Source organism: Leuciscus leuciscus (assembly GCF_965113295.1).
Source record: "Leuciscus leuciscus genome assembly, chromosome: 15".
In the NCBI taxonomy this organism is placed as follows: Eukaryota; Metazoa; Chordata; class Actinopteri; order Cypriniformes; family Leuciscidae; genus Leuciscus; species Leuciscus leuciscus.
In genome coordinates this window covers 20690720-20715300 of record NC_138739.1, presented here as the reverse complement: position 1 = coordinate 20715300, position 24581 = coordinate 20690720, and the positions used below count along the sequence as shown (strand labels likewise).

Here is a 24581-nt window from a genome sequence, read left to right as displayed (position 1 = left end):
ATCTTTGACAGCGTGGAAGCTACTGTCAAATGTTTCTCGTTGGGTCCTGCAGACCGTGGAAAAAGGGTATTAGATACAATTCTATTAACGCCCACTGCGGTTTATGGGGGTCCTGCCCACAGTGGTGGGCCCCGAGCAGGTTCTGGTTATGGAACAGGAAGTAAACACTCTGTTAGAGAAAGGGGCCATAGAATATGTACCCCCCTCCAACAGGGAAACCGGGTTTTACAGCCGGTACTTCATAGTTCCAAAAAAGGACGGGGGATTGCGTCCCATTTTAGATCTTCGAGTTCTGTACGAGTCAGCCATGCAGCTCAAGTTCAAAATGTTAACCTTGAGACAAATCGTGCCACAGATCAGGTCCGAGGACTGGTTTGTCACGATAGACCTCAAGGACGCATATTTCCATCCGTCCATGTCATTGGAAGTTCCTGAGGTTTGCTTTCGGGGGCAAAGCATACCAATATCGAGTTCTTCCATTCGGCCTGGCTTTATCACCCCGCACTTTCACCAAATGCGTGGATGCAGCTCTGGCGCCTCTGCGCCTCCGGGGTATTCGCATCACGAACTACATCGACGATTGGTTGATTTTAGCTCAGTCGCATTAGATGGCGGTTCAACATCGAGATGTTGTTCTCGCCCATATGAAAGAGTTGGGGTTACGGCTGAACGCCAAGAAGAGTGTGCTTTCTCCATTTTAGAGGACCACTTTTTTAGGCGTGGTTTGGGATTCAGTGTCGATGCAGGCGCGCCTGTCATCGCCACGCTTCGATTCCATCCTGGCAGCTGTGAGAAGTGTAAAGCTAGGCCAGCTACTCACTGTCAAACAGTTCCAGAGACTGTTGGGTCTCATGGCAGCAGCTTCCAACGGGATACCTTTTGGACTGCTACACATGAGGCCCCTGCAGTGGTGGCTCAGGACCAGGGGGTTTTCCCCGAGGGGCAACCCATTTCGCACAATCAAGGTCACGCGGTGATGCCTACGTGCCTTGGTTATGTGGAAGAAACCTTGGTTCCTGTCCCAGGGCCCAGTGCTGGGAGCTCCTTGTCGTCGCAAACTGCTAACGACGGATGCTTCCCTCACGGGTTGGGGAGCGATCCTGAGGGTCGCTCATCTCAAGGTCTGTGGGAAGACCATCATCGTTCCTGGCATTCTATAGCCTAGAGATGTTAGCTGTCTTCCGGGCTCCGAGGAGCTTTATCACAGGTCTCAGGGGACACCATGTGTAGTACATACGGACAACACGTCGGTAGTCGCCTATATCAAGGGGGTTTGCGCTGGCATGCCATATCCTCTTGTGGTCCCAGGGGAAGTTGCTGTCACTCAAGGCAGCCTACATCCCCGGGGTCCAGAATATAGGAGCAGACACTCTGTCGAGACAGGGGCCGAGGCCCGGGGAATGGTGGCTCCACCCCCGAGGTGGTGGAGCTGATATGGAAATTATAAGTGGATCTGTTTGCGTCTCGAGAGACGTCTCACTGTCCACTTTGGTTCTCCTTCACGCATCCAGCTCCTCTGGGACTGGATGCTATGGTACAGACGTGGCCGAGGCTACGTCTGTACGCCTTTCCCCCAGTTGCTCTGCTCCCAGGAGTTCTGGAAAGAGTTCGCAGGGACCGGGTTTGCCTGCTTCTTATAGCCCCGCGCTGGCCGGGCAGAGTATGGTTTCCCGATCTTGTGTCCCTCCTCGACGGGCCTCCTCTGGAGCTACCCGTCAGGAGGGACCTTCTGTCCCAAGCAGGGGGCTCAATATTTCACCCCCACCCAGAACTGTGGAACCTGTGGGCTTGGCCTCTGAGGGGGCCCAGCTCATAGAGTCAGGTCTCTCAACTGAGGTTGTTGAGACCATTCTACAGTCCAAGCTCCCTCCACGAGGAAACTTTATGCCCTGAACTGAAGAGTATTCACCTCTTTGTGTAGTGACCGTCGGTTGGATCCAGTCAACTGCCCAATTGGTACAGTTCTGGAGTTCCTGCAGGACCGGTTCACTGCAGGTCTGACCCCGTCCACTTTAAAGGTTTATGTGGCGGCCGTAGGTGCTTACCACAGTCCTTTGGGTGGAATGTCTGTGGGGAAAGACCCTTTGGTATCTCGTTTCCCTCGTGGCACTTGGAGGTCCTCCTCCCTTTCGAAATCAGACCAGGAGGCGAATAATTTGCTTTGCCCTGTTCGGGCGTTAGACGCGTATGTCCACAGAGCTGCCCTGTGGCGTAAAAGTGACTTTTGCTCCCCTAACAAGGGAGGTCCAGTGTCTAAGCAAAGGATGAGCAAGTGGGTGGTTGAGACTATCTCACTGGCTTATGAGGCGGCTGGACAGCCTTCTCCTTTGGCTGTCCGGTCGCTCTCTACTAGGAGTATGGCGGCCTCTAAGGCCCTTATATCAGGAGTATCGTTACAGGACGTCTGTGATGCGGCAGGCTGGTCCTCACCGCACACCTTCGTCAGGTTCTACTCTCTGGATTTAGACTCTACTCCAGGGTCTCATGTTTTGTCTTCTTAGTGCTGCTCACATGATTACACACAGGACAGACATTTGTAGCTATGGAGGCGTTGGTATAGACGTTCCCATAGCGTCAGTTTCGACGCAACGGGAGTTCCCTTGAAAGGGAACGCCTCGGTTACGACTGTAACCTCGGTTCCCTGAAGAGGGAACGAGCGTTGCGTCGCCTTGCCATATCTCCTTCATGCCTGTCAGCGCGACTTCAGACTTTCGGGCCGGCTTTTATAGCTTCCTGGTACGTGACGTCACCCGCCTCTGACGTTCCGCCACACCATTGGACTGATTTTACATGTGCTTCAAGACGTCATCACGCAAAGCGTTCCCATAGCGTCAGTTTCGACGCAACGCTCGTTCCCTCTTCAGGGAACCGAGGTTACAGTCGTAACCGAGGCGTTCTCTCTAGAAGAGGGAACGAGTACTTGCGTAAGTATCTTACGCTAGGGGAAAACCTCTTTTCCTCGAGATATTGAAGCCAAAAATTATCCTTAATTTTGCAATAATGTAAAACGCATTGCAGCAGCATGCAGACATGGGCGAGACAGCTCGCGCGCCCATTGGCTGCTCTGCGGCAACTGCACCAGTCTATCGATAGAGGCCCCTCATGACGTCAGAACCAATGAGGGTGCTTCGCGCCCATTACATCATGTCCCGCCGAAAACGGGTCGGGCTAGGGCTATAAATATGGCCCAGAGAGGCTGGTTTGGTCAGTTTTTTCATCGCTGAAGCGAATCAGAACGTGACGCATGCACGGCAAGATACGCAAGTACTCGTTCCTATCGGGCACCTATCGGGCATTGCAGGCCCTTGGATGTGTAAGCTAGCGCTTTAGCATCAACTATCCATCTGGATAGACTCTGTTTTGATGCAGCTAGTCCCTTAGAACGTCCGCTGAACAAAACAAAGAGCTGCTCCGTCTGTCTGAAAACAGATGAGCGAGACACATAGGCTCTTAACGCCCTGACCGGGCAAAGGAAGCCTGCGTCCCCTTCCTCTTCAGATACCGGCAGGGCCTACAGGGAGATAACCTGTGCCCTAAACGGTGTATTGAGGGATTTAGGAACATATCCGTGCTTTGGTTTGAGTATGACTCTCGAGTCATTAGGCCCAAACTTCATACACGTCGCGCTCACTGAGAGCGCTTGCAAATCCCCTATGCGCTTCACTGAAGCGAGAGCCAGAAGAAACACTGTTTTGAAAGACAAGAGTTTCAGGTCTATTGACTGTATTGGCTCGAATGGGGCACCTTTCATGGCTTCCAGAACCGTGGAAAGGTCCCAAACGGGAACTGAGGGAGGTCTGGGAGGGTTCAGCCTCTTAGCTCCTCTAAGGAAGCGAATGACCAGATCGTTCCTTCCTAATGACTGGCCAAGCGGTGGTTCAGCGAACGCTGCTATGGCCGCCACATAAACTTTGAGCGTGGATGGGGTTCTGCCCTTATCCAGAAGCTCTTGTAAAAGGAGAGAACCTCCGCACCCCACAGCGTGAGGGTGAAGTGCCACTCGCTGTACACCAGCTAGTGAACACAGACCATTTTGAGGAATAGAGCCGCCTCGTAGATGGAGCTCTAGCCTGTGTGATCGTGTTTAACACTCCCGCTGGGAGGTTAACGGGTACCCGTTGATGGCCCACACATGTAGGGACCAAAGCTCCGGGTAAGGATGCCAGATCGAGCCGTTTGCCTGCGAGAGGAGATCCCTCCTCACCGGTATCGGCCACAGGGCGGTACTCGTCAGCTGCATCAGGACTGGAAACCAGACTTGGTTTGTCCAAAAATGGGGCGACGAGTAGCACCGGGCATCCGCTCTCCCTGATTCGCTTTAACACCTGGGGTAGGAGCGTGACAGGGGGAAACGCATAGAGCGGGCAGCGGGGCCACGTGAGCCAGCGCATCCCTGCTCTTGGAGAAAAATTCCTGACAATGAGCGTTCTCTTGAGACGCAAATAGGTCTATTTTCGCTCTGCCAAATGTCCTCCATAGCAGTTTGACTGTCTGTGGGTGTAAAGACCATTCTCCTGCCGGAAGATAGTTTCTGGACAGTCTGTCTGGTCCCACATTCAGATGGCCGGGCACATGCGCTGCCCTGAGCGAGCGCAGATTGTGCTGAGCCCAGACCAGGAGGTGTTCCGTCAGCCTGTGAAGGATTCTGGATCTGATACCTCCTTGGTGATTTATATAAGCCACCACTGACATGTTGTCTGAACGGACCAAGACGTGGTGTCTTTTATCTGGGGACAAAAAAGCGCCTCAGCGCGTTGTCGACTGCCATCATTTCCAGGCAGTTTATATGCAGAAGCTTCTCCCGTTCCGACCACTGGCCGAATAACGGTCTGCCCTCGAGCAGCGCTCCCCATCCCGAGGTAGAGGCGTCCGTAGACACCACCTTCACACTCGAGGAAGTCCCCAGGCTTACTCCTGACCGGTACCAGTCGGTCACTGTCCAAGGTTTCAGAGCTGCGACGCATTTCTGATCGACCTTGAGGCGCGCGAGACCGGAGGTCCAAGCTCTGCGCGGCGTGCGCTTTCAACCAATACTGCAGCGGGCGCATGCGAAGCAGACCCAGCTGAAGCACGGAGGATGCTGAAGCCATGAGACCCAGCATCCTTTGAAACTTTTTGAGCGGGACTAAAGCGCTGTGGCGAAAAATCTCTGTCATGCGCTGAACACTTAGTCTGCGCTGCGGCGACAGCTGTGCTGTCATAGACAGCGAGTCCAGATCTGTGCCCAGAAAATATATTTTCTGACTGGGAGACAGCGAACTCTTCGCCCAATTGACTGTGAGACCTAAATTCTCGAGGTGATCGAGTAATATGGTCCTGTGTTCTATGAGCTCCGACTGTGATCGAGCTAGAACCAGCCAATCGTCCAAATAATTCAGCACTCGTATGCCTCGGAGCCTGAGGGGTGCGAGCGCTGCATCCATGCACATCGTGAATGCGCGAGGTGCCAGGGATAGGCCAAATGGCAGGACTGTGTACTGATATGCCTGACCCTCAAAGGCGAATCTCAAAAATCGCCTGTGACGTGACGCTATTTGTATTTGAAAATAAGCGTCTTTCTGATCTATCGACATGAACCAGTCCCCTTGGCAAATTTGCGAGAGGATTTTCTTGGTCGTGAGCATTCTGAACCGTCGTTTCAGAAGTGCTTTGTTTAGTCGTCTTAGATCTAGAATGGGTCTGAGACCCCCGTCTTTTTTGGGTACCAGAAAATATCTGCTGTACATGCCCCCTTCGCTCTGAGCTTGTGATAAGGGTTCTATAGCCCCTTTGCTCAGTAACTTCGCTATTTCGGCTCGAAGTAGGTGTGCTACTTCCTTTTTCACCGTAGTATCGATTCGCGCCGCTTTGCGTTGCGGGCGTCGACCGAACTGTAGCGAATAGCCTCTTTCTATAATGTCTAGCACCCACTTCGAAACCCCAGGTAGCCTTGCCCATGCGTTTGCACGAATGGCTAGGGGTTGAATGCGAAGCGCGCTCTGGTCGCTCAGCGACAGAAGGGCTTCAGTGTGCTGCAACATAAGCGTCGCGCTTATGACATTTGAGGCAGGGGGCGCGCTGATAACAGCGGGCAGATTGCCCGCGCTCGACTCCTCTGCGGTGGTCAACCGAGAGGGGGAGGGCTGGGCGAGTCCCGTAAGACCTGTCATGTCTATGTGTGAATGTGGGCGTGGGATAGCGGGCACATTTACAACACTGAGAGCATTGTCCGCCTGAGCAGAGCGAATGCATGTTGGTTTCGTTTTACAGAAACCTTGAGACATGCAGAACGTAGTGTTTGTGGGCACTGGGCAGTGGGCACATTTACCACATTTAATGCACAATCGATCTGGGTCGATTTCATGTGCGCGAGCCCTGTGTGACGGGCTGTGTTTCTGTGTAGGAATGAGCACTGGGCAGTGGGCATTTTGTCTATACTCATAACACCATCGGCCGTGGCCGGAACACCAGAAAACACACTCTTATGGGATTTATCTGGATAGCCGTAAAAGCGGCGTTTGTGTGCAGGCAAGCGGGCTGTGTCGCCGACTTGTTTACTGCAGAATACACTGGAACAGTCGCATTTACTGGAACTGAACGAGCGAGAAGTTGCCATAGAAACAGAGAGCGTCAACATGCTGGCGCTTGTTTGTAGGCGTGCGTGTATTACAATAGGCTCGTCCACTGCAATATTGACATTTCCAGCTGCAGCTGGACTAGGAACACTCTGTTTTCTCCTTTCGCCAGTGACGCACGGAAACCATAGAAACGGTGCTTGGGTGCAGGCGAGCGGGTTGTACAACGCGCTCGTTGGCTGCAAAAATACACATCTGCAGTCGCCTTTTCAGGGAACTGACAGAGCGAGCATTGATGGCATAATTTTATCTGTCGGTCGACCCGGGCTCGAACACGGGTCTCTCGCGCGATAGCCTGAGAATCTGCCACTGGGCCACAGGGGAATACACATAGGTATTTAGTTAGCGCGAGTATTATCAGAGAGCGTCAACATGCTGGCGTTTGTTTGCGGGCGTGCGTGCATTACAACAGGCTCGCTCACTGCAGTATTGACATTTCCAGTCGCCTGAACTTCAGAGGGGAATGAGAAATGTGTGAGAAATAGATTTCGGCCCGGCCGCAGCGGGACATAAACGCTCTTTTCTCCTTTCGCCAGTGACGCACGGGAACCATAGAAACGGTGTTTGGGTGCAGGCGAGCGGGTTGTACAACGCGCTCGTTGGCTGCAAAATGCACATCTGTAGTCGCCTTTCAGGGAACTGAAAGAGCGAAGCATTGGAGCCATAATTAATCTGGGATTCGAACACTGGTCTCTCGTGTGAAAAACCAAAGATTCCGCCACTGAGCCACAGGGGGGGACACAAAGGCTTTCAGATGCACGAGCATATAAGAGCGTCAACATGTTTTCTTCGGCGTTTGCTTGCAGGCGCTGCAATATTTATATTTCCAGTCGCCTGATCAGGGAACTGAGAAATGTGTGAGAAAATTCAGGTCCGTCCAGCTTCGGCGGGACTATAAACACTATTTTCTCCTTTCGCCGGTGAGTGACGCGTGAATGGGGCGCAGGGGCAGGGTAGCTTTCTTGTACGTAAAGAAAAACTAACCCCGACCGTCCGCTTCCAGCCTCCCCTGTGAACGGCGCAGTTTGCGCGTCTCGAACAGAGGGAGAGAGAAAGCTAGCCCCGTGACCGTCCGCTCCTGACATCCCCTGTGAACGGCGCGGTTTGCGCGGCTCGAACAGAGGGAGAGCAGGTATCATCCTCCAAGCAGGCAAGGCAAGCGGGCGCACCGGCGAGCTTTGCGGGCGGGGGGGCGGAGGCGCAGTCTCGGAGAAGGATGCCAGGTGAGTCCGCAGAGTCACCATAGGCAGTAACTAGCTCGCAGTGAGGGCAGTCGCCGTCAGCGAGCGCGAGAGCTGCGCGTCCTCAGGAAAGGGGCGTCTTGAAAAAGACGCCCGGCTCTTTTAGTGCAATGAGAATGTGTGTCGCGGCGGCGAACACACACATACACAAAACACAGTAGCAGAGAAAAGGATATGTACGCCGGAAAGCGTGAGCAGGAACGGCGACTGAAGGCGGCGAGTTGTCGACCGGCAGCTTCAGATGCAGAACAAATCCCGCTGAGTGCTTGAATCAGACGGCGCGGCTTCCTCTCAGGATCCAGCGATGCGTAGGCTCGCTGAAGAGATAAAAAACTGACCAAACCAGCCTCTCTGGGCCGTATTTATAGCCCTAGCCCAACCCGCTTTCGGCGGGACATGACGTAATGGGCGCGAAGCACCCTCATTGGTTCTGACGTCATGAGGGGCCTCTATCGATAGGCTGGTGCAGTTGCCGCAGAGCAGCCAATGGGCGCGCGAGCTGTCTCGCCCATGTCTGCATGCTGCTGCAATGCGTTTTACATTATTGCAAAATTAAGGATAATTTTTGGCTTCAATATCTCGAGGAAAAGAGGTTTTCCCCTAGCGTAAGTAACTTACGCAAGTACAAGAGAACCTCTCGTAAGAGAACTATCATTTGTAAGAGTACTAAACCAACAATAATCATTCAATAACACTTATGTGTACATTTATATTTCTAATAATGCTGTTTACATTACTAGTCATTTGAAATAGTAATACATAAGAGCTAGTATGATAAACATTTGTCGAGGCAGTGTGGTTTGAAGCAGTTTAAATTTGCTATTAAAAACATGCATTTCTGTATAATCACTTTGAATTCATAAGATGTAGGTTTTAAATGTTCTCACCAAATCTCACCAAAATCCCTGTTCATTTTAAAGATATAAACTGATATTGTCAGTTGAGAACAGAGTTTATATTTGAATATAGAATTATAATTTTAGATTAAGTTGTACAGACATCAGATCCTCACACATATCTTAGAGTTTATAAAGTAAAGAAAGCCTAAAGCAATGTGACATGATGCTTGTGAAAGTAGAAACACACAAGAGACAGAGACATTGATCATGTGACGCTGGGCGGCTGATTTTACCTGCATTTTACAATCTGTGAACAACTATCAGTCTAATTTTATTCTATCAAATTCTATTGATTTTCTGCTGATGAGCTATATACTATATATTATATATATATTATAACATAAAGCTATTGTTCAACAAAGTTAATTGTTCTTTAGTTTTTTTCTCCCAAAACCACTAAAGTCCAAACCCCGCCCCCAGCTGATTCTAGAGAATTCATTGGTCATGTCAAGCCCAGTCACCTTCATTTATATAGCGCTTTTTACAATTGATTTTTTTGGCTGTACAGCAGCTCTAGAAGAAAGTCATTGTCTAGTTTAAGTAAGTTCAGGGTTGATTCATTTCCATTGTAAAAATAATTTATAGGGCCATTTACACGACAGTTTTCAACAGAAAACGTTGAATGCATTCTGGTCATTCATTTACATGACACAGCATGTTGGTGGCATGAGAACGCAAACTTTGAAACACATTGCAATAAAACTTAATCATATTTTCCTTGCACAAATAATGAAAGACTGTCAGAGATAAATGAAAGTATCTTTAACATCACAGTGATGTTTACTCACCTCAGTGTACAGTTTGAGTCTCGTATCACGTCTCTGAGCTGCTTTGAGTCTATGATCATATTGCCGCTCAGATCAAGCTCTTTTAAAAACTGCAGTGCTTTTGAGTTTGTCAAAGACTGAGTTAAAGCAGAAACATCTGTAATGCCACAGTCAGTTAGGCTAGAAAGAGACAAACAGACAGAGATCATCTTACTTTCACCAGATCACAAAACACATGACTAAGGTGAATTATGTTTCACTGTAAACAGTCTTTTCAGGAGAGAAAGAGAATAAAGTGTCTTGGTTTAAACTGTTGAAGTGTTTGTTAAAGAGATCCTCCACACAATGTTACAGTTGGTTTATAGATATGATGGTCTATGGTTTAAAAAGTTTAAAATATTAGTATTTTTCTCACAAACACCTATCGTTTATTTCTTTTTATCAATTGGGGTCGTATGGATAACCGTTGTGTGTGCTTTGTGTGGTTTATGAAGCGTCATCTTTGGAGGTCCAGTACACCAGATCATAGAGACAGATTATTTATCTAAAAATAAACTCGTATACATCTGAGATGGCATTAAGGAATGTAATGAAACTTTCAGTTTAGGGGCTCTGTACTTTATCGCTACACTACAATACACTTTTGTCCCTCTAGTGGTGAAAAATAAAGCTAACTACTGGAGTTACTTTTCTCTGTGTAAGTGTGCAAGTAATTTCCCATGAAATCCATACAAACAGCTCTAAAATACAGTTCAATATTACAGGTTTATAAAAGTGTATTTGGGTAAAGCCACAGTTTGGAAGACTGATCTTTTTTGCACGCTCAGAATAATAACGTGCTATTTTTTAAATTAATTAAAAGAAAATGCATAGAGTAGCTTTAAAATTTGGATTATTTTAATCGTTTTCATCTCAGGTGGTACAAAGCACAACCAGGCTTGGATATACGGGGTGTTGAGCACCTATTGATCTTTAAACCAGACAGAGCACATCAAGTGTGTGTGTGTGTGTGTGTGTGTGTGTGTGTGTGTGTGTGTGTGTGTGTGTGTGTGTGTGTGTGTGTGTGTTATTAGATTCCACAGATCTGCAAAAGAGTCAAAGAACTGATGTGGGTCTCATAAGCACGTGATTCTGAACTACAGGAATATTAATATTAAACACAATATGTGACCTGATCCAGCAAAATGAGTCACAGTGACCCAAACTTCAAAATTGAGATTTTGGTATTAATGGAAAGAGGAGACCGTAAGCTTTCAACTGATATCCTAGTCAAAGTCATACCTTGAATGGTTGTAAAGATATACACATTTGAATTATGGTCGTCTGCCCTCTTTTTCCAATTGAAAACCTGAGAAAATCGCTTTTAAAGTTTTTTGCCCGTTTTTTGTTGATATCTTTCAAAATCCATTGCATTTAAAGGGATGAACAATTTATTGTACAGCTTAATTTGACCAAAGACATTAATATATGCTATTATGCCAGGCTGAAGCTCAAATTATTTAATTTTTTTTTATTTGAATAAATAATTTAAAAGGCACTTTTACAAACATTTACTAAAATCAGAAAGATTGAACAGAGGTGCTACAGTTTTGCTTGAGAGAGGGTGTGTGTGTGTGTGTGTGTGTGTGTGTGTGTGTGTGTGTGTCTGCGTGTGTCTGCGTGTGTCTGTGTGTGTGTGTGTGTGTGTGTGTGTGCGTGTGTGCGTGTGTGTGTGTGTGTGTGTGTGTGTGTGTGTGAGAGAGAGAGAGAGAGAAAGTGAGAGAGGCAGAGAGACAAGGAAACAGAGAACAAATAATGTTAGCCTATGCAATCATATCTTTGTGTAGGCTAGATGACAATAACAGTGTAACATATTCATAACGGAGATACCAACAGTTAAATATTGGGTTCAAATAAATCAAACACATTGTAATGGATTCTCCTTGCAGATAAATACACTCACAGAATAATTGCACTCACTCACATCCATACACGATAAATACCACAGGGCTGTCACTTTCGCTGTCACTGTCATCAGAGGATGACACGTCTCCAGATCCCAAAAAAATCACTGACTAGCCTTAGCCACTCTTGATGACCAGCAGCAGAGCTTAAGTTAGAAGCCTCTAGTGAGTTCAACGCTTTTGGCGACTTTTTGGCGACTTTGCTCTCTTTTGACAGCGACATTTCTCAAATTAATAATATTTAATCTTTCTGAGGAGATCTGCTAGCTTGTTTACACATAGCGCTACGAGTCTGACAGGAGGATGGCTGGACCAATCGCGTGCCGGTCAGTCGAAACGGGGCTTCCCATTGACAAATGATCAGCATTTGTGTACATTTCTAAGCTTTATGATTGGTTCTATACAACGTGTAACACCATATTTGGAAAGCAGAGACGTTTGAGGGGATTCCCGGGAAATGCTCAGAGGTGACGAGAGGAGTTGAGAAAAGCAATATTCATTCCCAGCGAATTTAGTAAAACTTTGTAATCTTTAATAGTCATTTAAATACCTTTTCTCAATTATCTGGACTACGAAACTTTAGGATATTATTTTTGAATGTCTGTTCTTTGAAATTTAGCAATAATAATAATAATAAAAAAAATCTATTATTTCATTGTTTTTCCACATAAACGGCCCATATCTTAAAATGGAACGTTGCGACTTCCGACTCATTTCGCCAGATCGGGTCACATATGATATCCAAAATGTGGTTTATGTCCATAAGAGTAGTTTGAGCATCACTGTTGTGAATGTTACTGACCTCAATATCTCCAGTTTACAGTGTGAATCCTTCAGTACGTCACATAAGTGCTTCACTCCTGTGTTTCTTATTTCATTTATACTCAGGTCCAGCCATCTCAGGTGTGATGGGTTTGATTTCAGAGCTGAAGTCAGGATGAGACACTGTTTCTCTGTAATACTGCAACTCCACAGACTGAAGACAGAAAGAGAAAAGACAATGACTTGGATCAATGTGAACCACCAAACTGAAGTTCTACATCAGACATTTTTCTTCTATTTCTTTTATGTCTCTTTTCTTTATTCTTTATTGTAGCAGCAGATTTATTTTCCATTCTTTTCCATTTACACAATCAGTACATTGTATTAAATTCTTCAAATTTAACACAATAGACCTCAGGTTAGACAACATATTGAATTTTATGTGTATGGAAATGAGGCTGTGAGAAAAAAACCCACATACATAGCAGTGTTCTAAGATTTATTACTAGTTAAAAGACATTTAAAATAAAAAACAAACAGAAGCTGCAGAGCTATAAACTATTACTTGAGTCCTGTTGTCTTAAAATAAAATAAACAGTGAACTGTAATCTCACAGAAACTGCTGTACAGTATAATGACACTAACTGTAGTTTCTCCAGCTTGCATTGTGGGTTCATCAGTAGATCACTGAGGTTTTTCACTCCAGAGTCTCCTAGTTTATTCCAACTGAGGTCCAGCTCTCTCAGGTGTGATGGGTGAACAGTCAGGATGACACACTGTTTCTCTGTAATACTGCAACTCCACAGACTGAAGACAGAAAGAGAAAAGACTAACTGAAGTTCTACATCAGTCACTAGTTTAATTTCTGCTACTCTGTTTTTAAGGCTGTCACACTAGTTCTGTGTGCTGGAAGATGTTGATTCTTCTCTATCATTTTTCAACAATATCTTTTGTCTGTTTTCTTTATTCTTTATCGTATCAGCAGATTTCTGCAGAACAACATTTACACAATCAGTATATTGTATCAAATTCTTCAACTGTAACGCAATAGACCTTATTCAGGTTAGACTCCATATTGAATTTTATGTGTATGAAAATGAGGTTGTGAGAGAATTTTTAATATATACTGGTACACTAAGATTTATTACTTACTAGTTAAAAAAGATTTAAAACAAAGTGTAACAGAAGGTGCAGACTCAGAGCTATAAACACTATTACTTGAGTCCTGTTGTCTTAAAATAAACTGTGAACTGTAATCTCACAGTAACTGCTGTACAGTATAATGATACTTACTCTAGTTTCTCCAGTTTGCACTGTGGGTTCATCAGTAGATCACTGAGGTTTTTCACTCCAGAGTATCCTAGTTCATTCCCGCTCAGATTCAGTTCTCTCAGGTGTGATGGGTTTGATTTCAGAGCTGAAGTCACTGCAGAACAACCTTCATCTGTCATTTCACAGTAGCTTAATCTACATTTGGAGAAATGAGAAAAAGAAAATCTTCATTCTGCAAAGTTATAGCATCTTCAAAACAAATAAAGGACAAATTCCAAACTGATTTTTTGCACCCTTCAATGGCAGAAGAGACACCATTTGTAGGGACGTTCAAAATGAAAGTGAACAACTGAATCCCTTCATGAAGGGCCTTTCCACAAGTCTGTTAGTGATGGATTGCAGAGTTCACATTGCATGATTTTTAAAGTGATCAGATCACTGTTCTTTCCACACTACACGACTATCTGGAGTAACATTCAGTTGCTGCTGTGTTCACTGCACGATGGATTGGTTTGGTTACACATTGAAGGACTTTACAATAGGAAGAATCGCTGACAACTCTCACAACCAAACACACACGAGAAGCGATAAGGAAATAATGCAAGATTACGCGTGAGACCAGAGTTCTGGCGCACAACTGGAATTGTTATTAAAAATGGTAGCCCGTAAGAAGCTTGGGATCTGATAAAACATCAAATAGACATGGATGCTTCTGTCTAAGCTCGACTAAACTTTCCTCCATTTCTTGGGTCCAAATGAACAGAGGAGGAGCCTTTTTCAGAACCGAAGCCATGCTTGCTGATATTCTGGTCTATAACTCCTCCCTGAACTTCCCGCTGCCCTGTATCTTGCTCTCTTATTGGCTGTAAGTCATCGCCGATGTAGTTTTCAGTCAGAACACATTTCTCACAGCAGGATTTTGAATCGCCGACAGATCCAGATATTTAGGCATGCCAAATCTGGGCTAAAATCCTGCAGTGTGAACTCAGCTTTATGGTCACTTCAAGGGAGTCATTTTATAATTTATGGTCATGTGACCCAGAGTGACGAGGCCTCATTTTAAAGACAGATGACGGGAGAGTTTGAGTTAACATATGATCAAAATAATTCAAGTTGTTTTGATTGTGATATATAGGACTATTACACACATTTTCATCTTGAATTTCATATCGTCGCTGTCGGGCGGAAACCTCGTATGTCCAAATTTGGTAAATTTCATATTTTTTCACAAATCGATGCTATTGGTCAGTCCCCACGTGGTTCTGTTATTTTTACAAATTATTAACCAATTCAAAGTGTTGAAAATAGCTTGAGAGCAAATCTCGTAACTCCATTGGACACTTCAACTGTCTGAGAATCCTCGTAACTCCACCTCTTCTTCAGTCCGCGGCGGGCGGGAGCCTCGCGGCATTTTGTCTCCTCAGGATTGAAACTCGCAACGATTAAGAAACCCTCGTCGAGCAAAACGTAAAGCAAGCCTTAACTCTGATTTTATCTGTGTTAAACTATGATATCAGTTATTGATGTATTTTAAATGTCATTATAGCCTACTTGTGCATTGAAGTTTTAAAATGTATCTAATATAATACTTGAATTGAAATAAATGTTTTGGATACCAGCTTTAAATTATTGTTTTTATTATTATTTTAATGACTCGAAGTTGGCACTGTGCATGTAAAATACCCCAAGTAGCAGGTTTTATTTATGGGAGAAAAAGGGTCTGTCTACTGGCGCCAGTAAGTTAAGCCTATTTTTGCATAACTCTGTCTGTTTTTTAGACAATAACGAGTGAAAATAGTTTGGTTAGATACATTTGAGTAGGCTTGTTTTGTTAAAAATCGATAGCTGTAATGCTTCGGTGCAGAAGGAAGCCCGTGAGCCACGGAGGTAAGTTTGCGTGCAGATTAGGCAAATTTCCACCTATTAGACAACTTTAGTCAGCTCATCATTTTTTGTTCTGCTTCACTTATAGCTCTTAAACCTTTAAAATGGAGTTTAGGAAGATGTATGTAACCACAGTCGTTAGCTTTAGTGAACTATTGAAGCCTTTTCTCTTGTCAAAAGGCTCAACGCGACCGCCGATTTTGTTTGCGTGCAGATTAATTTCCGCCTATTTTAGACAGCCTAATATTTTGGTATTGCATCACTCATATCTCTTAAACGTTTAAAATGGAGTTTAGGAAGATGTATGTAACCACAATCATTAGATTTGAATGGCTCTTAAAGCCTTATCTCTTATCAAAAGGCTGAACGCGACCGCAGACTTTGATAAACACTGCTGGCAGCAGCGACGTCTGTGTCCGTTCCATTCTAATCAATGACATCGTAACCTCGTATCTCCCTGCTCTCAAGTCATAAATCTCGTATCTCCGATTAAACATAATTTTAGGGAAATGTTGTGTTAATGTTGGTATACAACAGTATATGATAGCAATATAAGGTATAATACCAACTTTAACGATACAATGTTTAATAGCTCAAAAAATATGCAGTTTTTTTAATTTCCTGAAAAATAATGGTTTTGGAGATACGAGGATTCCGCCCGACAGCGACGATATGATGTTTAAATAAGTTATTAAGTAAGAAATGTTTTTAATAGTAGATATGTAAGGTAAATGTGACTATACCAGTGTCCAAGTTTTTATAAATTTGAGAGCAGAGAGGGAACACAGCAACACACACACACACCCACAAAGCATATTTTAAAAGCTTCATCACAAAATGTATATTTATTTGCAACAATTATATTACTGTAAGAATATTAATGTAAGAAAAGCTATTGGGCTGCTGGACGCCATACTGCGTTGTCATGGTAACATTCCAAGTGAAGATAATGAGGAAATGACATTGTCTTTTTCTTCACCAAGTGCGTTCCAAACAGCTTCATTATGACACGCAAAAGCCCTGCTGCCCTTAACCCTCTGAGGTCGAGAAACGCGCCGACGCGTTTTGCTGGATTTTTTTCACATAGCAGCAACATAAACTTAAATTACTCCGTCATTTATGGTTATACAGAAAAAAGAAATATAAAAAAATAATCTGTGATATTTCTACTTTTGTATGTGTCCACTTACAATCAAATCAAAACATTGTGCTTTTGTAAAATAAAGAAAATAAACAGGATGTGCGTTCTGCCTCTCCGTCGCGGTGAACTTTTTTTTCTTGAGCACGTCTATAAACTGAAACAAAACTCAGCGAATACTTCTCACACATTTATGAGCCATATACCTTTATACACATTTAAGTGTGTACTTTTAAATGATCGGATTCAAACTGAAAACAAATATTCTCTGTTTAAGTAATTTGTATAAAACCAACAGGATGTCCAGTATCTCAAACGCTTGCTAATTACTTTTTAATTCGACACGCCCACTCGCGCAAAAGAGATTCACATGCAAATCTCCACATGGAATGCGAACGCCCTCGTTACCTCAAACACAAAACACCAACAAACTTCACAAGTCTCTGCTTTTCGTCGAGTTTGGAAGACACGTCTGAGCTTACATTGGATTTACCCCCAGAAGAAGAAGAACGCGATTTGAAGACAAGAAAGATGTAAGGTAAGAAATTCTTACTTATTAGTTTATGGTATTGTTGCATAAACTTCACATTGCAGTTGAACTGTTGCTAGATATGTGGTGAATATTATACTATTTAGACCCGTGTTTACTGTTAAATACTGTTTGTGGATATCTGCTCAAACATAGATATGTATAACCATAATGTTTAATATTTTGGAGCGCGATGGCGTTTGAATGTATCATATTTTGGAGCGCGCTGTGGGTTTTAATGTATCATATTTTGGAGCGCGATTGCGTTTGAAAGGAAAAATGCACCAAACATTAGGCTTTATGTTTTTACTATTATCTCATTTCATATCATCATAACGAATGGAAACATTTGAAGTAACATATGATAATCAATATATTTTTCTCTAGCGTAGTTGTTCTTGAAATCTTTTGGAAGATTTAATTTATTGTTATTATTATTTTATGCAGCACTGCGGAGCCTATGCCTACAAGGCACAACAAACCTGGTGTTCATTATATATTGTTGGAAACGTGTGTGTGTGTGTGTGTGTGTATTCTGTGAATTTTAAAAAGAAATTTTAACCAGAAAAATCTCAAATCTATTCCCAAAATCGGGCAGCCCTATAGTTTCTCTTGATATCAGTATGTTCACAGTTTTTTCTTTTTTTTTTCTTTCAGGGACCAGATGCAACTGAGTCCTGCTGACTTCAACATTCACATGAGTCTCTGTACATGAACATGGTAAAGTGAAAATCAAACACCTTGGAAATAAAAGGTATGTACAATGTTTTTAGGAATGGCACAAAGGTCTCTGTCTTTGGATCATTGTTTTCAATGTGCTCTTTTGTCATTTGTATTTTTGGATTGTGTTGTGTTGTAAATAAATCCAAACAATCTAAAAGCCATTCTTTTTTAAATCTCCTCATTCTTTGTGCAAGGTTGCTCTGAATGACAGGGCCTGATCGCTCCTAATAGGGCAGTTAGGGGAGTGTCTTTGTCTTTCTCAGGTGTTGAAGGCTTACATATTCATGAGATGATCACGCCTCTTCGCATATGGCTTTCTCACACAAAACACGTCTTAGAAATTTTAAATCAATATATTGTCTTATCTGAATGAGCAGTCAGGGTGATTTTCACATAGTTTTGGAGCAAATATTCTAGGCTATGTCATACAATTTTCAAAAGTCTTGTGAAGAAATAATCAGTATGGGTTTCATGGCCTTATTTCAGTGAGAATTTTTTTTTGTATTTTCACAAACCACGCATAAATGTCATTATCTCAAAACTACAAACTTTTACATACATGCTGCTGATATATTATTGTAGCAGAGTTTGTGCTGAATACAGTGTAATTAGACTTTAGCCATGAAAATGTCACTAGTAACAGAAAAAAACACAAATGTCAGAGCATGTCAGACCACCTCCAGGGCCCAGAAAACAGCTGTTTTCTGGGCCTGGAGGTGGTAAAACATGCTCTAACATTTGTAAAAGTTTGTTTCACACACACACACACACACACACACACACACACACACACACAAACACACACACACACACACACACACAAATGTTTCCAACAATATATAATATAAAGAACACCATATTTGTTGTGCCTTGTAGGCATAAGCTATGTGCAGTACTGCATAAAATAATTTTATTTTACAAAGCAGCCTATAAATCTTCCAAAACATTTCAGTAACAATGCTAGAGAAAAATATATTGATTATCTTATGTTACTTCAAATGTTTCCATTCGTTATGATGATATGAAATGAGATAATAGTAAAAACATAAAGCCTAATGTTTGGTGCATTTTTCCTTTCAAACGCAATCGCGCTACAAAATATGATACATTCAAATGCCATCGCGCTCCAAAATATTAAACATTATGGTTATACATATCTATGCTTGAGCAGATATCCACAAACAGTATTTAACAGTAAACACGGGTCTAAATAGTATAATATTCACCATATATCTAGCAACAGTTCAACTGCAATGTGAAGTTTATGCAACAATACCATAAACTAATAAGTAAGAATTTCTTACCTTACATCTTTCTTGTCTTCAAATCGCGTTCTTCTTCTTCTGAGGTAAATCCATGTAAGCTCACAGCGTGTCTTCCAAACTCGACGAAAAGCAGAGACTTGTGAAGTGTTTTGGTGTTTTGTGTTTGAGGTAACGAGGGCGTTCGCGTCCCATGTGGAGATTTGCATGTGAATCACTTTTGCGCGAGTGGGCGTGGCCGAATTAAAAGTAATTAGCAAACGTTTGAGATACTGGACATCCTGTTGGTTTTATACAAATTACTTAAACAGAGAATATTTGTTTTCAGTTTGAATCCGATCATTTAAAAGTACACACTTAAATGTGTATAAAGGTATATGGCTCATAAATGTGTGAGAAGGATTCGCTGAGTTTTGTTTCAGTTTATAGACGTGCTCAAGAAAAAAAAGTTCACCGCGACGGAGAGGCAGAACGCACACCCTGTTTATTTTCTTTATTTTACAAAAGCACAATGTTTTGATTTGATTGTAAGTGGACACATACAAAAGTAGAAATATCACAGATTCTTTTTTTATATTTCTTTTTTCTGTATAACCATAAATGACGGAGTAATTTAAGTTTATTGTAATACAATGTGAAGAAAATCCAGCAAAACGCGGGGGCGCGTTTTCCGACCTCAGAGGGTTAAAGTCCCATTTCAAGGACTATCAGAGTGAGAAGGGCTTAAGGATGCTCACTTACAATTGGACTTCACCGAAACTGTGAACTCAGTGTCTTGATTTAAACTGTATTTGTGATTTTAAGAATTATGATTGATGTATGTGAATGTTACTGACCTCAATATCTCCAGTTTACAGTGTGAATCCTTCAGTACGTCACATAAGTGATTCACTCCTGTGTTTGTTATTTTATTCCCACTCAGGTACAGCTCTCTCAGGTGTGATGGGTTTGATTTCAGAGCTGAAGTCAGGATGAGACACTGGTTCTCTGTAATACTGCATTCACGCAGACTGAAGACAGAAAGAGAAAAGAAAGTGACTCAGATCAATGATGGCCCACTCATTTTGTTTATTTTCATTTATTTATTGGAGGTCATGTCCAAGGGTGTAGTTTTGGTTTGAACATTGGGGGGAGTTGAAGTGTCAACTGTTTAACGGGGTCCCGGGGCATGCTCTCTCATGAGATTTATTTATTTGTTTGTTTGTTTTACATACGTGTACGTATTTAGAGTGTTGCAATAGGGATATGTGGGTAGTTTGTTGTTGTTGTGTGTGTGTGTGTGTGTGTGTGTGTGTGTGTGTGTTTGTTTCAGATGTTCATTGGATCAATCTACAGCCTGTCAGTTTTCCTGAAGGATGATGACGTCCCGGTTCACCCATCCAATCACATTACACCACCTTCCTCAAATACCCGTATCTCTTCCACGTCCCCAGCTTTTTGCTCACTCTGGCATTTGTCTTTGTTTGGCTCGCTGTTGCTGATTTCTGTGTGTCTATCGTGTGAATTAATCAGTTGTCGTATAGTGGTTGTGAAGTGTTTTTGTTTGTTATACTGTTCATCCTTGTTCAGTCATCACGGTGCATGTGAGGCTGGGAAGGAGGGAGCAGGTTAGTAAGTCGGACATTTTGAACTGTATTAGACACACTAGGTTTAGGAGAGTGCCACACCCTGTAATTTTTGTTATATTGTAGTTAGTGTAGTTTGGTTAGGGCGTCTTGACGCCGAAGACTTTTCTTTTCTACATTTTTCGTTTGGTAGTTAGTTTAGTTTCATTAATCTTATAGCTAGTTTGTTCTGTTTTATATATTTATTTTATTTGGCATCTCTCAAGCTCGCCTTCCCACCTTTGTTTGTTTTTGTTTAGTATTGTTATTTGTCTTGTTGTTTCTCCTCATTGTTTGTAAATATTGTAAATATTATTTTCTCTTCATTCTTTCACTTTTGGGTTCTGTAAAAAATAAATACTTAAGCGGAGTTTTTGAGTTTATCTTACGCACATCTTTATTTAAATGTTATACTCCCTTACCTATCTAAATCAAAAAGGGACGTAACTTTTTTTTTTTTTTTGCAAAATAGATTTTTTGTGTCGTATCATCCACACATGCATTGATAACATAACTGCAATAAAGTAATAGCGTAGTTAACAATTATTTGTTTACATAGGATAATAAAGTATTTTATTTTATTAAAGCTAAAACTTATCAGTTTGACAGAATTTTCTAAATCAAAGTGCCATGGTAGGTCAAACTAACTTTACATTTTCTTATATTGAACATGTTAATTTCCTGTCATCTCTTGGCATATCTGAAAGCCAGGTTTTTCCTAAAGGTCCCATGACATGAAATTTTCAATTTCTGAGGTTTTTTAACATTAATATGAGTTCCCCTACTCTGTATATGGTCCCCAAGTTTCTAGAAATTTTAATCGGTGTAAATCGAGCTTTTGCTATCTTTCTCTGCCTTTGAGAAAATGGAAGCTCAACCGGGCTGATCTTGAATATCCTCCTTATGACGTCATAAGGAGAAATGTTACCTCCCCTTTCTCTGCTTTGCCCGCCCAGAGAATATTTTCCGCCCATGAGAAAATGAGCTAACGAGGATGTAGGAACGCGCGCGCGCGATTTTAGTTTGTCCACGAGAGAGATATCATGGCTTGTGAGCGAGCGAAGCATAATAATTGCTCAATAACTGGATGTACAAATGAACACCGAAGGGTCAATACAGAGCTGGGTTTGCTGAACGTCTGAAATTCTGGATCAGTAACAACTCTCTTTGGCTCAGCTACACACCTCGGACAAGTAAGTCAACTATTATATATAAGTGTGTTGCTTTACTGTTTATGGTTACCTAGCTTGTTACACGTAGAATGTGGCTGTAACATTAGCTATGCAGCTATGCAGTTACTTGCGCTAATATAAAGGTAGACAGCATCAAGTATGTGTGTGAATACACACACTGTAACGCGAGTGTTGTACACTTCTTTGTTATTTGGATAACCGTTTTCCTGTTGGTTATATGGCGCGCGCGATATCCGCATTTCAAGATCGCAGAGCTTGATGTAATTGTAAGAAGATAAATTACAGACGTTACAGATCTCTCATGAAAAGGCAACAGTAGGTTAGCGTTAGCTACATGATAATAACAACTGTAAACCATCCGAATAAAGTACCGTATCCAGACATAATATTTTAAACTAACCATTCGGAAACGTCCTGCTGGAGCCGCTTAGTTGCAACTTCTTCATCCGTTGCTTCTCTATCTGGATCAGATTCTAGGTCAAACTGAAATGCTTGGACTGCGTGTCTTCTTGCCATTGCAATATATCCAACATAAACATGCATGGTACCGTTGCGCAAGATGGTCAAGGCCACACCCACCCTCCACCTTGCGCCGCCTTTCTCCTCCTCATCAGCATTTAAAGCTACAGACACCGAAACGGCCTGTCTGAAGGAAGCTCATTCTGGGACTGGCTTGTAGTGGCTATAATTCTGCACCAAGGCTGAATTTTTGGAAAGAGATTTCAGATACAGTACTAGGGACCACTAAGGCCTATATTAAAGCCTACAAAAAGTAGCATGTCATGGGACCTTTAATATCTGTCATTATTACCCCCCCCCACCCCACAAACTACGCCCCTGGTCATGTCTGATAGTACTTTGTCATTTGAAAATCACTACACATATTGACTGAAAAAAGAAAAGAAAAAAATCTATCTGACTAATCTAATGTGTTTCCTTCAACAGAAATAATTATTAAAATAAAAATGTTTGTGGTTTTGTGTCTGCCAAGGGAAAATTGCCTCTGACTCAATCAAATGAGGAAATTGTATTACCAACTACTGTAACGTTACTATTAAAAGGTACTAAAAATACTATTTTTAACCATGTGAAATACTCACTTCAGTGTGTTGAGTTGACAGTGTTTATCTTGCAGTAGAGCAGAGATCTGATTCACTCGTGTGTCTCCTAGCTCATGTTTACTCAGATCCAGCTCTCTCAGGAGTAATGGGTTTTTACCCACAATTCCAGTCACATACTGACAGGCTTCCTCTGCATCAGGACTCAAAAACCTGCAGAAGAGAAGATGAAGCAGGATTCAGTTAAATTCTCAACTAAACTTGGTGTAATGACAAAATCCATTTTACATGATATTTGTCTTGAAATCACTCTGATTTCTTTGATGTAACAACATATTATGTAGCTTATTGTATTATTGAGATAATATTCCTATAAATAGTTTGGTTGCATATAATATAATTTCTATTATTTCATCACGTCTCACCTCAGTGTCTTCAGCTGACAGTTTGGATCCTGTAGTAAATCATTGAGCTCCTTCACTCCTGATTGTCCAGGATCATTTCCTGTGAGATCCAGCTCTATCAGGTGTGAAGGGTTTGATCTCAGAGCTGAAGCCAGAGCTTTATAACCTTCTTCTGTGATACTGCAGTCTGAAAGTCTAGAAAAAAAGACCATGTAACATTCAGTTAATTAATCAGTTATTCTAGAAAGTACCTGACCAAAATAAATTATATTAAATAAACTGACTTATATTTTTGTTCCTTGTACAACAAAAATTATAGTCAGTTGCAAAACAAAAAGAGACAACTGTAAATGCAGTCAAGCAAAAGGCCCAAAAGAAGATATCAACATCACTTTCAAAGTTTCAATTATATAACATTATATTTATTCAGTTGGGGATATCTTGGGGATATTTAATTTAATTTTATCAATCAATAAATTCCTCTTGAAACAAACTTTGTTATTTAATACTGTGAAGCTGCTTTGATACAATCTGTATTGTGAAAAGCGCTATACAAATAAACTTGACTTGACTTGACTTATTTCAACTATATTTCACAGGTGTGAAAGTTTTTGATCTGAATGATCCACAATGTACAAGCAACATGTTTGGAAATGTCCTAAAAGTTCACATATAAACCCCATTGAAATGTTATGGCAAGACCTGAAATGTCCAGTTCATACTGGAAAGCCTACATATTTCACTCTAGCTGAAACAGTTTTGTAAGGAGGAATCTAACAAAATGTGTCTAAAATATCTTCACAGTGGTGTAAAGCTCATAGGCCTGGTTTCACAGACAGGGCTTAGATTAAGCCAGGAGTCGGCTTCAGTTAAATTTAAACAGATTTTATAAACGTGCATTAGGAAAAAAAACATTAGTGCTGTGCATCTTGAAACAAAACAATGGAACTGACATATTTTAGGATATTTCAGTGCAAGTTGCTTTTGTAAGAATTGAGAAATTAGGAAATGCCGGACAGTCTGTTTGAAGAGCGACCAGACCCTGAGACGACAAAGGACTTCTCTGGAAATTAACATTTGAACTCACCATGTGAGAGGCAAAGTCTCACCTCAGAATACATCTCTCCCCCTCTTCCTCACTCCCCCTCTCTCATGCTGAGACCACGCGTAAATCACCCAAGAAAATGTATAGTTTAATGTGAATGATTATCACAGAGTATCTTTCATGTTTGGTATCATTTGAAATGTCTCAGTGCGACTGGTACAAATGTCTCATTTCCAAATAAGT

General features: G+C 42.3%; 1 protein-coding gene and 1 long non-coding RNA gene across 2 annotated transcripts in view; one reads left to right on the top strand and one right to left on the bottom strand.

The window, feature by feature from the left end:
• The window catches only part of LOC309475587 (uncharacterized protein), a 454091-nt gene that overhangs the window by 114349 nt on the left and 315161 nt on the right, over positions 1–24581 (bottom strand). The window contains exons 38-41 of the mRNA XM_082138405.1: positions 19871–20044; positions 13520–13693; positions 12267–12440; positions 9543–9701 (exon numbers count right to left, since the gene is read on the bottom strand). Coding sequence (XP_081994531.1) covers positions 9543–9701; positions 12267–12440; positions 13520–13693; positions 19871–20044 — 681 coding nt within the window. The remainder of the gene's footprint in view (positions 1–9542; positions 9702–12266; positions 12441–13519; positions 13694–19870; positions 20045–24581) is intronic.
• Positions 10698–24581, top strand: part of LOC309475713 — a 35840-nt gene continuing 21956 nt past the window's right edge. The window contains exons 1-2 of the long non-coding RNA XR_014197802.1: positions 10698–11148; positions 11299–12191. This is a non-coding gene — a long non-coding RNA (uncharacterized lncRNA). The remainder of the gene's footprint in view (positions 11149–11298; positions 12192–24581) is intronic.